The sequence below is a fragment of the Pleurodeles waltl genome, chromosome 4_1, assembly GCF_031143425.1.
Source record: "Pleurodeles waltl isolate 20211129_DDA chromosome 4_1, aPleWal1.hap1.20221129, whole genome shotgun sequence".
NCBI lineage: Eukaryota > Metazoa > Chordata > Amphibia > Caudata > Salamandridae > Pleurodeles > Pleurodeles waltl.
Window position 1 is genome coordinate 329,772,340 of NC_090442.1, and position 12,701 is coordinate 329,785,040.

At 44.3% G+C, this 12,701-nt stretch overlaps 1 protein-coding gene across 2 annotated transcripts in view; it reads left to right on the forward strand.

Moving 5' to 3' along the window:
• Positions 1-12,701, forward strand: part of CD9 (CD9 molecule) — a 239,894-nt gene that overhangs the window by 22,042 nt on the left and 205,151 nt on the right. Inside the window, exon 1 of one of the 2 annotated variants that reach the window (XM_069228442.1) lies at positions 12,049-12,293. The exons of the other annotated variant lie outside the window; for it this stretch is intronic. Coding sequence (XP_069084543.1) covers positions 12,228-12,293 — 66 coding nt within the window. The 5' untranslated portion in view covers positions 12,049-12,227. Of the gene's footprint in view, positions 1-12,048; positions 12,294-12,701 lie in introns of those variants that run through there. 2 annotated transcript variants of the gene reach the window in all.

Sequence of the window (12,701 nt, forward strand, 5' to 3'; positions counted from 1 at the left end):
AGCAGGCACGGACGGCGGTTTTGATCCAGGACACCGACTCCAAAGCAGACTCGGACAGCCAACCGATCACTGCGGCTCAGCGTGTGAGTATACCTGCCCCTACGCCCACTTCCAAAAAAACATATTAAGGCCTTGGGTTCACCACTGCCAGAGAGCCATGGTTCCACCCAAAAGAAAATCGTCAGCAACCGACCTTGGGGTTTGGTGCTGAAAAAGGACACACCTGTTTTGATGCCAGAGTCAAGTACATCTGTTAAACACCCCACATGTGAGCCAAGCCGATGTCCACACTCTTCCGAGTCAAAAATTTGACGTCCAGCTTCAGAGCCGAAACCACAGGTTCTATGTTCGGGACTGAAAAAGTTATCCACTTCGGAGCCGAAAAAAATCTTTTTATACAGAGGAACAAGGACTTTCAAGCCGATTAAAGCACAGCTCAGACATTTGATGATCAATCCTCTAAAATACCTACAACATCAGAATACATTTCTGAAGATTCAGATATTCAGCCTATCCTTGAAATCATGGACACCAAACAAACAAGGATATATATCCAAAATGATTCATTGCTTCAACTCCTCCACAAACCAAAAGAAAGTTTGTGTTTCAAGAAATTATTGACATTGCTCCACCACCAGCAAAGATTTTTAAAAGGAAGGAGAAACCATTACCTTTACAAATTTCTCCACCACATTCATCACAACTTTTTCTCACCACCACCTGCTACCCCACCACCATTGCCTTCACCAACACACTCCCATACGTATTCGTATGGAAATACAGTTGACCCCTGCGACTTGTATGATCCAGATCCCAAACCACTAAATGACCCAGACCTCTATCTTTGCAACCCCTCAACACCAAAAGATAGCACAGCATATACACAGGTCATTTCAAGAGCAGCTGCGTACCATGGGGTAAAAATGCATTGAGTATTTGGAGGAGAATTTCCTTTTTAACACATTGTCCTCCACCCACTCACAATACCAGTGCTTCCAATGTTGCCTGGTATGCTCAGACATGCAGACAACAGATTTAAAGAACCTGTTAAGGCTAGAATTTTAACACCACGAATAGACAAATACAAGCCTGCACCAACCGTCTCAGTTTATATCACGCAACAGGTATCACCAGACTCAGTTGCCGTCAGTGCTGCTAGAAAAAGGGCCAATAGTCAGTCTTCAGGGGATACCCCACCCCCTGACAAAGTAAGCAGAAATGTTGATGCTGCTGGCAAGAGGGTAGCTACACAAGCAGCTAACCAATGGCGAATTCACAAGCCCTTCTAGCGAGATATGACGGGGCACACAGGGACGAATGCAGGAATTTTTACAATACCTGCCAAAAGAACATAAAAAGAAACTCAACAAATTGTTGAAGGTCAGGAAATTAGCAATAACCAAGTAAGATCTGCTCTGCAGCAGCTAGAAGCATAAACACTAGAATGACTATACGTAGGCATGCATTGGCTAAGATCTTCTGGGTTCAAACCAGAGATCCAGCAGGCAGTGTTCAAGATGCCATTTGATAAACACCTATTTGGACCTGAGGTTGACACAACTATTGAGAAGCTCAGGAAGGACTGTGACACTGCAAAAGCTATGGGAGCTCTATACACTACACCTTATAGAGGTTCCTTTCCTAAACAACAATTTAGTAGAGGTTTCAAGCCCCAATCTGCAGACGCTTCCACCTCACAACCTAAAAAAAAGTCCACAATACCAAAGAGGAGCATTTAGAGACTCTTTTTAGAGGTAAACATTTCAGAGGCAAATTAGAAGCCTCAGTGTCACAACTCCCTCAAAACAGTGACTTCCTCAGTATACACAACCCCACACATCTCCTGTGGGGGGCAGACTGCAGCAATTCCCCTCTCAATGGCTAAATATCACCACAGACCAGTGGGTAAATTCAATTATCCCCAATGGTTACTGTCTAGAACTCATTCCTACTCCTCCAAACATTCCTCCTTGCTATCACAGGTTGTCCCCAGAACACAGCGTTCTGTTGCAACAAGAGGTACAATCGCTATTACTGAAAGAAGCAATAGAATTGGTTCCAAAATCTCAACGTGGAACAGGGGTATATTCACTAAATTTCCTCATACCAAAAAGGATGGCACGCTCCGACCCATTCTGGATCTCAGACCACTAAAGCTATATATCCTGTCAGAACACTTTCACATGGTAACTCTGCAGGACATAATGCCACTACTGAAAAAACAAGATTACATGTCTGCATCAGATCTCAAAGATGCCTGTTTTCATATTCCCATACATCCAGCTCATCAAATACCTAAGGTTTTATAATAGCGGGAAAACATTACCAATTCAACGTTCTTCCATCAGGCATAACCGCTCCAAGGGTTTGCACAAAATGTCTAGCGGAAGTAGCAGCTTACCTAAGAAGACAATGCATACATGTCTTTTCTTATCTAGACGACTGGCTAATAAAATCAAGCAATATTATTATACAATGTCAGCAACACACACAATAGAAACGCTACACACATTAGGGTTCACCATCAACTACCAAAAATCTCATCTTCAACTAGCACAGGCTCAACCTTACCTAGGTGCTATTCTCAATACCCAAAAAGCCTTAGCCTGTCCAAATACACAAAGGATACAAGCTTTTCAAAATCTCATATCACAGATACAGCCAAATCAACGTTACACTGTAAGGTTTATCATTAAACTATTGGCAATGATGGCATTCTGCATAGCAGTAGTACCACATGCAAGATTAAACATGACACTACAACAGTGCCTCTAACAGCAATGGTCTCAGGCACAGGGTCAATTGCAGGATCTAGTGTTAGACCGCCAAACACACAAATCTCTTCAATGGTGGAATCACAACAATTTAATAAAAGGGTGGTCATTTCAGGACCATGTGCCTCAGACCACAATAATGGACGCATCAATGATAGGTTGGGGAGCTCACCTCAACAACCTTACCATACAAGGGGAATGGAATTCAATATAGTTAACTTATCACATAAACCTTTTAGAATTGTTAGCTGTGTTTCTTGCCCTAAAAGCTTTTCAACCCGTTCTCAAGCACAAAACGGTTTTGATAAAAACAGACAATATGACAACAATGTATTATCTAAGGAAACAAGGAGGAACACATTCATCTCAACTGTCCCTTCTAGCCCAAACAATTTGGGAATGGGCAATTCACAATCACATTTACTTGCTAGTTGAATACGTCCCAGGGATAGACAATCAGCTAGCAGACCTGCTAGGAAGGACACACCAACAGATACACGAATGGGAGATTCACTCTCTGGTACTTCAACAGCACTTTCAAATGTGGAGAACACCAGAAATAGACCTATTCGCAAAAAGCGAAAACGCAAAATGCCAAAACTTCGCATCCTTGCACCCACACCATCTGTCAAAGGGCAATGCTTTATGGATCAACTGGTCAGAGATATTTGCTTACACTTTTCCCCCGTCCTGTTAATTCCCTTTCTGGTCAACAGACTGTGTCACACCTCTCACAATGATACTCTTAGCCCCCACGTGGGCACTGCAACATTGGTACACAACACTCCTAGATCTGTCAGTAGTACCCCATCGCAAACTTCCAAACAGACCAGATTTGTTAACCCAAAACAAAGGTCAAATCGTTCATCCCAATCCCAGTGTTCTCAACTTAGCGGTTTGGCTCCTAAAGTCATAGAATTTGGATACTTACACCTTCCATTAGAATGTATAGAAGTTCTAAAACAGGCATACAAACTTACAACTAGGCAATGCTATACTAACAAGTGGAAACGTTTTGTTTACTACTGTCAGCCCATAAAATATAGACCCACTTAAAGCATCAATGCAAGATATTTAGCTTAGCAAATTTAGCTTTCTCCTCTATTAAAATTAATCTTACTGCTATATCAGCATACTTACAAACTATACATCATACCTCTCTTTAGAGTTCCTGTTATTAAAGCCTTTATGGAAGGACTTAAACGTATTATTCCACCAAGAACCCCACCAGTTCCTGTTTGGAATCTAAATATTGATTAATGGGACTACTATTTGAGCCCATGCATTCATGTGATATTCAATTTCTGACTTGGAAAGTTGCTTTCTTAGTAGCAATTACTTCATTAACAAGAGTTGGAGAAATACAAGCATTCACTGTGGAGGAAAATGTTTCTAAGTACACAAACAAAGTAGTACTTGGGACAAATCCAAACTTTTTGCCAAAAGTAGTTTTCTCTTTTTCACATTAACCATACAGTAGAATTGCTGATCTTCTTCCCCCAGCCACACTCAACTGCTGAAAGAGCTCTTCATACTCTTGACCTTAAAGAGCCATAATGTACTATGTTGATAGAACAAAAGAGTTTAGAAAAACTAAACAACTTTTTGTTGCTTTTCAGCAACCACATAAAGGAAATCCTATCTAAAAAAGGATTAGCTAGATGAATTGTTAAATGCGTCCAAACATGTTACATTAAAACAAAAAGGCAACTTTTAATAACACCTAAAGCACATTCACTAGGAAAAAAGGTGCTTCCATGGTTTTTTTAGGTAACGTACCAATGGCAGACATATGTAAAGCTGCCACATTGTCCACTCCACATACATTTACTAAACATTACTGTGTGGATGTATTTTCAAAGCGACAGGCCAATGTTGGTCAAGCTGTACTTAGAACTGTATTTCAAACTACTTCAACTCCTACAGGCTAGCCACTGCTTTCATTTTGGGAGAGTGAAGACTTTGTAGTCTATGCATAGCATGTGTATCTGCAGCTACACATGCCATTGACCGGAAAATGTCACTTACCCAGTGTACATCTGTTCGTGGCATGAACTGCTGCAGATCCACATGCACCCTCCCTCCTCCCCGGAAGCCTGTAGTCATTGCAATATTTGTGTGTGTGTGTGTGTGTGTGTGTGTGTGTACATATATATATTTTTACATTTACATGGACATCTTACCTACTTACTACATTTACTTGTACACTTACATTCTTTCACTCTGTCACTCCTTCCTACACCCTTCTGCGGGAAAACAATCGAACTATGGAGTCAATGCCCATGCACACTATTACCGAAAGGATCAGTCATTCGATCCTGTGACTCGAAAAAAGACTTCTTTGAAGAAAAACAACTTGTAACACTCCAAGCCCAACACTAGATGGTGGGACTATGCATAGCATGTGAATCTGCAGCTACACATGCCACAAACAGATGTACACTGGGTAAGTGACATTTTCCGTATAAATATATATATACATAAGCACTTTGTTGTTCTTGGTATGATTTTCAGATAGCATACTTGGCTTAGCAAAATGCAAGTCTACCCTTCCCTACCCAGTTGTCTAGATTACTGACAACAATTTCCATTTAGTGTGAGGACCGAAGGTAGTGTAGGGTAAACTGCCCACTTCTTAACTTTCCATTTGTTTGAAGGGAGAGTTTGGGGTTGCTTTTACTTTTTCTTGGAAAACTTTTAGGCAATACACTTACTGTTTATTTAATTGCTTTTTCGCCTCCTCGGTCTGCTGCGACTCATTGACTTTCAGTCTGTTGTTGCAAAGAGGGAGCGGGTCACGCGGGCCACCTCTTCCGGGCTCCTGCCAGGTTAGTGGGCTAGTCATTGGACTAATTGGGAACCCTTTTTAGTGTGGGCAGATGCGCCAAAGGGAAGCCCGCCTGTGCCTTGACTGTGTCATACGCCAGGACCCCTGGTCCTCTGACACCAGAAAGACCTTCTCTGCTGTTTTACTCCATAGATTTCCTTCTAAGTTTGAACTAAAAGTGTGAGTCCTCCCCTTGTACAAAGGTGGATGTGAATGCTCTTTCTGATCACAGTAATGGCACATCCCCTTCATGTCGGTTCAGTGTACCCTTCGTTCTTTTGGGGAGGGCGAACATACCGGTGACAGTGGGGATTCAGAGGAAAAAGTAGACAGCCACCAGACCAAACCTTTCAAGACAAGCCTTAAGGGTTTTTAATAAATGCCAGATCATTGATGAAGCACAGAATTTTCAGACTTGGTGCTTACACAGGAGTCACTGATTGGGTTTTTGTAATGGAGACTTGTGCTAATGCCTTTTCTGGACAAAGACTTGGTGGATGCAATCCAGTAGGCTACGCTATTCTGATATTAGGTATGGTAGGGAGACCAGGAGGTGGACTAGCTTTAGTACACAAGCAGGAATATCATTGTTATATGGAAATGCTCAATTGTTCTAGCCTTTTATTTTTCAATCAAACTTTCAACAAGCGAGTCTTTTACTGGCATCTTAGTATATAAGCCGCCAGGTCCTAGATCTTTATTTCTGACTGGTTTCGCTAACCTGATTGAAACCTATTTGAGTAAAAACAAAATCACGCTATGAGGGAACTTTAACTTTCATCTTGAAGATAGCAGGCGCTTAGATATTAGTGCATTGCTTGATACGTTTGCTTCCTTGGGTTTTGATCAACTTGTTAAAGACCCCGCAGACACAGCAAGACACACCCTGAATGGGATGCTTTTTTATAGATGATGCTAGGCTGCCTGTGCAAGAGGCCTTACTGTTGGGGTGGCCAGACCACTTGAGCCCCCCTCCCTTCGGAAGAAAATCTCTGCATTGGAATCTAACTCCCTGAATAGAAATTTTAAGGAAGTATCAGCAAAATCATTCGTTAAGGCCTTAGGATGTAGTTCTTGCCTAGAGAATGTGGACTCTGGAACGGCCATACTATATGATTGGCTGAGCTCGGCATCAGGGGTGTTGCATCTCTTAGAGTCAGTAGGCATAGGAGGGGACTATCGGCTCCCTGGTTTACTGAAAGATGAAGATTGAAGCAGGCCTGTTGGGGGCAAGAGCGCTGATGGAGAAAGTTGTATGAGGAGGAAGATAAAATCATTTTATAAGAACCTTAATAAAGAATATAAACTGGCCATCGGAGAAGAAACATCCCTGTACTGCATGAATAAATAGAATCAGCAAGTTCTTCTAAAGAACTTTTTAAGGTTATTCAATAGCTTGTGTTGCCCACAGCCTCTTCAGAGATTGAGGGCTCAATGGAGTTTTTTTTGTAATTTGCTGGCAGGATTCTTTCAGTCAAAAGTTGTTAATATTTATAAAAAGTTCTTACTTGATAAACATATGGAGAATCCAGACTTCAACAGCTCTGTCAAGCAGTGAGATGGAGGAAGTACAGTATATTCTTATCAGGACCCCCCCCCCCCCCCCCCCATTACCTTTGATCAAACTGAGACTTATATCAGGAAATTTAAATCAGGTTCCCTGCTTGAGCCGTGCCCCCTTAAGATCTTTGTCGGCTGCAAGTAAAGTAGTTTTGTCTTTTAACAGCTGTTATGAATAAAGCTATCAATTCTGTTGTGGAAAGAGGCAGCGGTTAGACCACTCCTCAAGAAACTCAACCTGGATCCTGGTGATTTGAAGAACTATCTCCCTGCTTCCTATTCCAGCCAAGATCCTGGAGAAGCATCTCAATTAGCATCCATTCAACATGTTCTCAATCTTCAGTACCACTACTTCCACCAGCTAGCACCAGTCAATCGGCTTCTTGATGGTATTGAGTGCCAAGGACTACGTGGACTTATGTAATTTGTGAAGCTTTATGATGTATCGCTGTTGAGTGATGGTGTGCTTTACAGTAAAGGATGATAGGAAAAGAACTTGTGCAACATCTGCAAGTGAAAGAGACAAAACATGATAAATAGGGAGGCAAGTGAGAACTATACTGTAGTTGGCATTCATTATACATATGTAGAGAACACCATTGCCAGAGTAAGCAGTCGGTGGTATTCACTTTATTTAATTATGGTGATTAGCAGATAGTTCATTTTTTGTGCATGATGGGGGAAATTGAGGTATCACAATATTTATTATAACTATTTAATAAATTAAGCAAAATTCGAGTGTTAACCATTTTTAGCTTTATTTTAAGCTGTGAAGTCTTGTTTCTGCTTGAAGGGTCTGATGTTGAAAGCAGTTGTTCTCTATAACATTTAGGGCCTGATTAACGGATATCCTGCCCGCAGTATTACGATCCCATTATATCCTGTGGAGATCGTAATACGGCGGGCGGGATCTCCATCATGTTTGTCACAGAGTATTCCCTCCGCTAAGATCTAAACCGGGCCCTTGGTGTTTTCTTTGATATGGAGATCAAGAATGGGGGAGCCATCTAGCATGATTCACAATCCAGAAGATGCTTCGGACATGTTAGAGGCTCCTTGGGCTAGAGTGTCAATCTCGTCTGTGATCAGTCTGCAGGTACACCTGTGCATCCTCCAATTACTGCTGGAAATCAGTGCCTGCCTTGGAGAAACTCTCACCGAGCAGTCCACAAACAAGTTGGAAACTAAGGGGTTATAATAGATCCTTGAGGTACTCAAAATGGAGACGCTGTGGCAGCAGATGGAGAGTAACTTGTTTTAATGCATTGCATGCTGTCAGAGATCAGTGTAGAAACATGGTCCGTCTCTAGCTTAGCTGGAAAAACCAAAAGTGGAATTTATGATTCCCAGTCACGTAGGAGGGAGGGGGTCTACACGCTCCTTGGCAAGGGAAAGTGGCACCGATTCAGCAGCGGAGTATAGCGAAGGGCTTAGTGCTAGCAGTGGCTTTTTTTTCAAGCTTAGTTCTGAGGTAGGACTAAAGGAGGACCACGAAGCTGGTTGTGCTTTTCTCAGGAGAGGAAAGTGTTCACGTTCTTGTTAGGTGGGGCAGTCAATGTCATTTGTGCGCTTCTGGAATTTGTTTATTACGTTGTGCTTTGTAGTCAATGTGTGCCCAGGTTTGATGCTTCACACTCCTGGCTGTGTCAGTGAAATAGCCCACTACCTGACCTGGCAGGCTATTCATCAGTGCCACTCTGAAGGACTGCTACATCTTGGATGGTTTCCTAGAACCAGAGTCTGTGCCACCACGCCATACTTTGAGAACTGATGAATCAATGCTCACAGATTCTCAGATGTGTTTGTATGCTGCTGTACTGCTTTCCCATTTCTCTTCCACTTCCTCTCCTCGTTTTTGCCTCCATTTACATACAAGTTCGTTATGAGATACGATGTATTCTAACTTGTATACAGGTGGGGAAAGTAAAAACGAATACATTTACTTCCATCTAGAGTGATGACGTTTCTTACTCTTTGTTAGGGTCTCGACGTGGTAGCAGGGTGGGCAAAATCCTCCTTCATTTAATCCGCCATTTGAGGTGACCTGCACAGTTCCAGTCTTCTCTGTATGTTCAAAAGTGATGCATATTGTGTGCGAGTCTCAACTTACCCGCTTCATGGTAGCACTGACACCTTAAATACTTATTGTTCCTTAATTTTGATACCCTAATTTGACCACCTAGCCGTGGACGTAATTTATGGGTCGCCAGGGATTGCAGCTGCGACCCCTGGCTGGCCCATTGCGACCCCTAACCTCAGAGGATGCAAAATCTGTGTCCGGAACACAGGAGCAGCTTGTCCTAATGGACATCGGATGGGGCTGATATCTCCTTGCTTTGTCAATTTTTATTACCCTAATAGTGAATAATAAAATTTTTCACTATTAGTGTAGTAAAAGTGGAGTACAATTAGTTGGAATATGACACCCCTTAGCAGTTGAGGTAAGAAATGCTTTTGAATGTATGTTGAGTGCATGCGTGCAGGTGAGTGTGTTTATGTGAGTGTGTATGTGGGATTTTGTGTGTGTGTATGGGTAAGCATGAGTGTGCGAGTGAATGAAAAGGTCAAATGGCGTGTGATGTCACTATCTCCCCCGTGGCCTTTTGGTGAATTGAGGTTAATGCCCCTAGCCTTCCCGCCAGTGCTTAATTTGTAAATATAAACGTGCTGACCTCAACGATCTCAAAAACTTCTGCCCGATCTCCCTCCTCCTCTTCCCAGCGAAGGTCATCGAGAAGATCGTCAACGCACAGCTCACCCACTACCTCCAAGACAACTCCATCCTGGACCCCTCCCAATCCGGATTCAGACGCAATCACAGCACCGAGACCGCACTCCTCGCCGCCACAGACGACATCAGACAACAAATTGACAACGGCGAAACTTCAGCCCTCATCCTCCTAGACCTATCTGCCGCCTTCGATACGGTCTGCCACCGCACCATACTAACTCGTCTCCACGAAGCCGGAATTCAAGACCAAGCCCTCAACTGGATCTCCTCTTTTCTCTCCGGCAGGACCTAGAGAGTCCGGCTCTCACCCTTCCGCTCCGAAGCCACCAACCTCATCTGCGGCGTCCCCCAAGGCTCCTCGCTAAGCCCGACGCTTGTCAACGTCTACATGGCACCCCTCGCGCAACTGGCCCGTTGGCACAACCTCAGCATCCTCTCCTACGCCGACGACACCCAGCTCATCCTCTCCCTTACTAAAGACCCACACACCGCCAAAGCCAACCTCCACGAGGGACTGAAATCCATCGCTGAATGGATGAGAAACAGCCGCCTGAAATTAAACTCCGATAAAACAGAAGTCCTCATCCTCGGACGCTCCCCCTCGGCCTGGGACGACTCCTGGTGGCCCACCGCGCTGGGACCCCCACCCACTCCAGCCAACCACGCACGCAACCTCTGCTTCATCCTCGACTCCGCTCTTACCTTGTCCAAACAGGTCAACGCAGTCTCCTCCTCATGCTTCAACACCCTCCGCATGCTCCGTTGAATCTACAAGTGGATCCCGACGGAAACCAGAAAAACGTGACCCAAGCCCTCGTCAGTAGCAGACTTGACTACGGCAACGCACTCTACACAGGCATCCCAGCAAAAGACATCCAACGCATCCGCCCGCCTGATCCTCTACATACCCCGCCGATGCCACATCTCCCACCACCTGAAGGACCTCCACTGGCTCCCCGTGGACAAGAGGATCACCTTTAAACTTCTCACCCACGCGCACAAAGCACTACACGACACCGGACCTGCCTACCTGAACAACAGACTCAACTTCTACGTCCCCTCCTGCCAACTCCGCTCTGCTAAACTCTCCCTCGCCATCGTTCCCCGAATCCAACGCAAGACCTCCGGCGGCAGATCCTTCTCCTACCTCGCCGCCAAGACCTGGAACTCACTCCCGACCTCCCTGCGCCAGACCCAGGACCTCCTCACCTTCAGGAGACTCCTCAAGACATGGCTCTTCGACCGATAGCAGCTGCCCCCCCCCCCCCCCCCCAGCACCTTGAAACCCTAACGGGTACATAGCGCCCTTTATAAATTGATTGATTGATTGTAAATATAAACGTGCCGGTGCCCAAAGCCCTCCTCTTAAACACACAGCTGCTGCATTTAAATGTGCGAGCACGGAATATTGAGGCAGTGTAATCCTGAAGCCACATCGGGCCTCTTCCATCCATTTAAAGCCACTCCGTGCCCCTTCAGCTAACTGGCAGCTTTCTGCTTTCTCCCTTCGTGACGCTTTTTCGTTTTTCTCTTCTTCCGTCGTTCCCAAATATGTCTTTTGCTCGCAGCAAATGCTTGAGGCAGAAGATAAGCCCCGGCCCTCAAAAATAAGTGTCGGTGCTCAGCACCGGAAATGACAAGCACAAATTAAGCACTGCTTGCGGCAAATTCTTGCTTAGGAGCTCTAGTTTACCTCCAGATGTGTTTTTTTTTTCCCCCCCCCAATCAAATCGTGTGTGCGCGCCTTTTAACATCTGTTTTACGTAACAGCCTGTACTCTGCCAATGTTATTTTGGATCACACTCAAATTTCCTTTGGAATTCGCAGACACACATGAACATTTGGGATCCTTTGTAAGCACCATCGATGAAAATCGATGGTTAATAGGTATGGAGGCACTGGCAGGAGCCTGTGCAAACTGGTCTGTTTCATTACGCGTGGGCACCGTGGGTGGATCCGACAGTCCTCGTAATCAGTGAAATTCTATGTTTCGCCGCTTTATAAGCTGCTGGGAATTAAACAATGCCCACAGTGTCCTGGGTGTAGAGGGGGAGGTGGAGACTGACAGCATAGCGAGCCAGCGAGGGGAGGATAAACAGAATGGGCTAGTTAGCTCGCCCCAGTCGACAGAAATAGACACTCCCTCCTTTCTATGCAGAACATCTGGGCGCGGAGCAGTGTGTGTGCTGCTCTGTTTTGATCTGCAGTAGTTAGTGGCGTTTGCATCAGTGGGGGAAGAACCTATTTTGTGTGTCTGGGGAAACTCGAACTGTCGAACTCCACAAAAACAAATGCGGATCTCTGTCTGGAGTGAAAAACTAATCTAGTGTCGAAAATGGCAGTCCATGGAGCATCGAAGTGCATAAAATACCTTCTCTTTGGGTTTAACTTTCTCTTTTGGGTGAGTATATTTTTACAATATGGTGGCCTGGGTCGCTTTTTATTCGTAAGTACACTGCCCGTGTTTGTCTTAGGAGAGCAGCTTGACGATTCTCGACACGAAATGAAGTTGTTTTTGATGGCGAGATGTGCAGGCCACTGTTTCACCACATTGCAAGCTTGCTTGTTTTCGTTTACGAGGCCAAATGGTATCTAGTTATTGGATCTACTGGGCATAGTGAATGTACCGCCCTTATCTGATGCTGAGTTGGACTCATACGAAAGGTTACATGGTTTGGTTAAAAAGTAGAACAAAAAAAAAAAAAACAGCTGCGCCTCATCGTGTTGCGCCTTCTTGAGTTTTAATGTGCGGTAGGTTAGGAGGTGTACTTTCTCAGGTTTTAATATGTACAACTACAAGATTTTGACT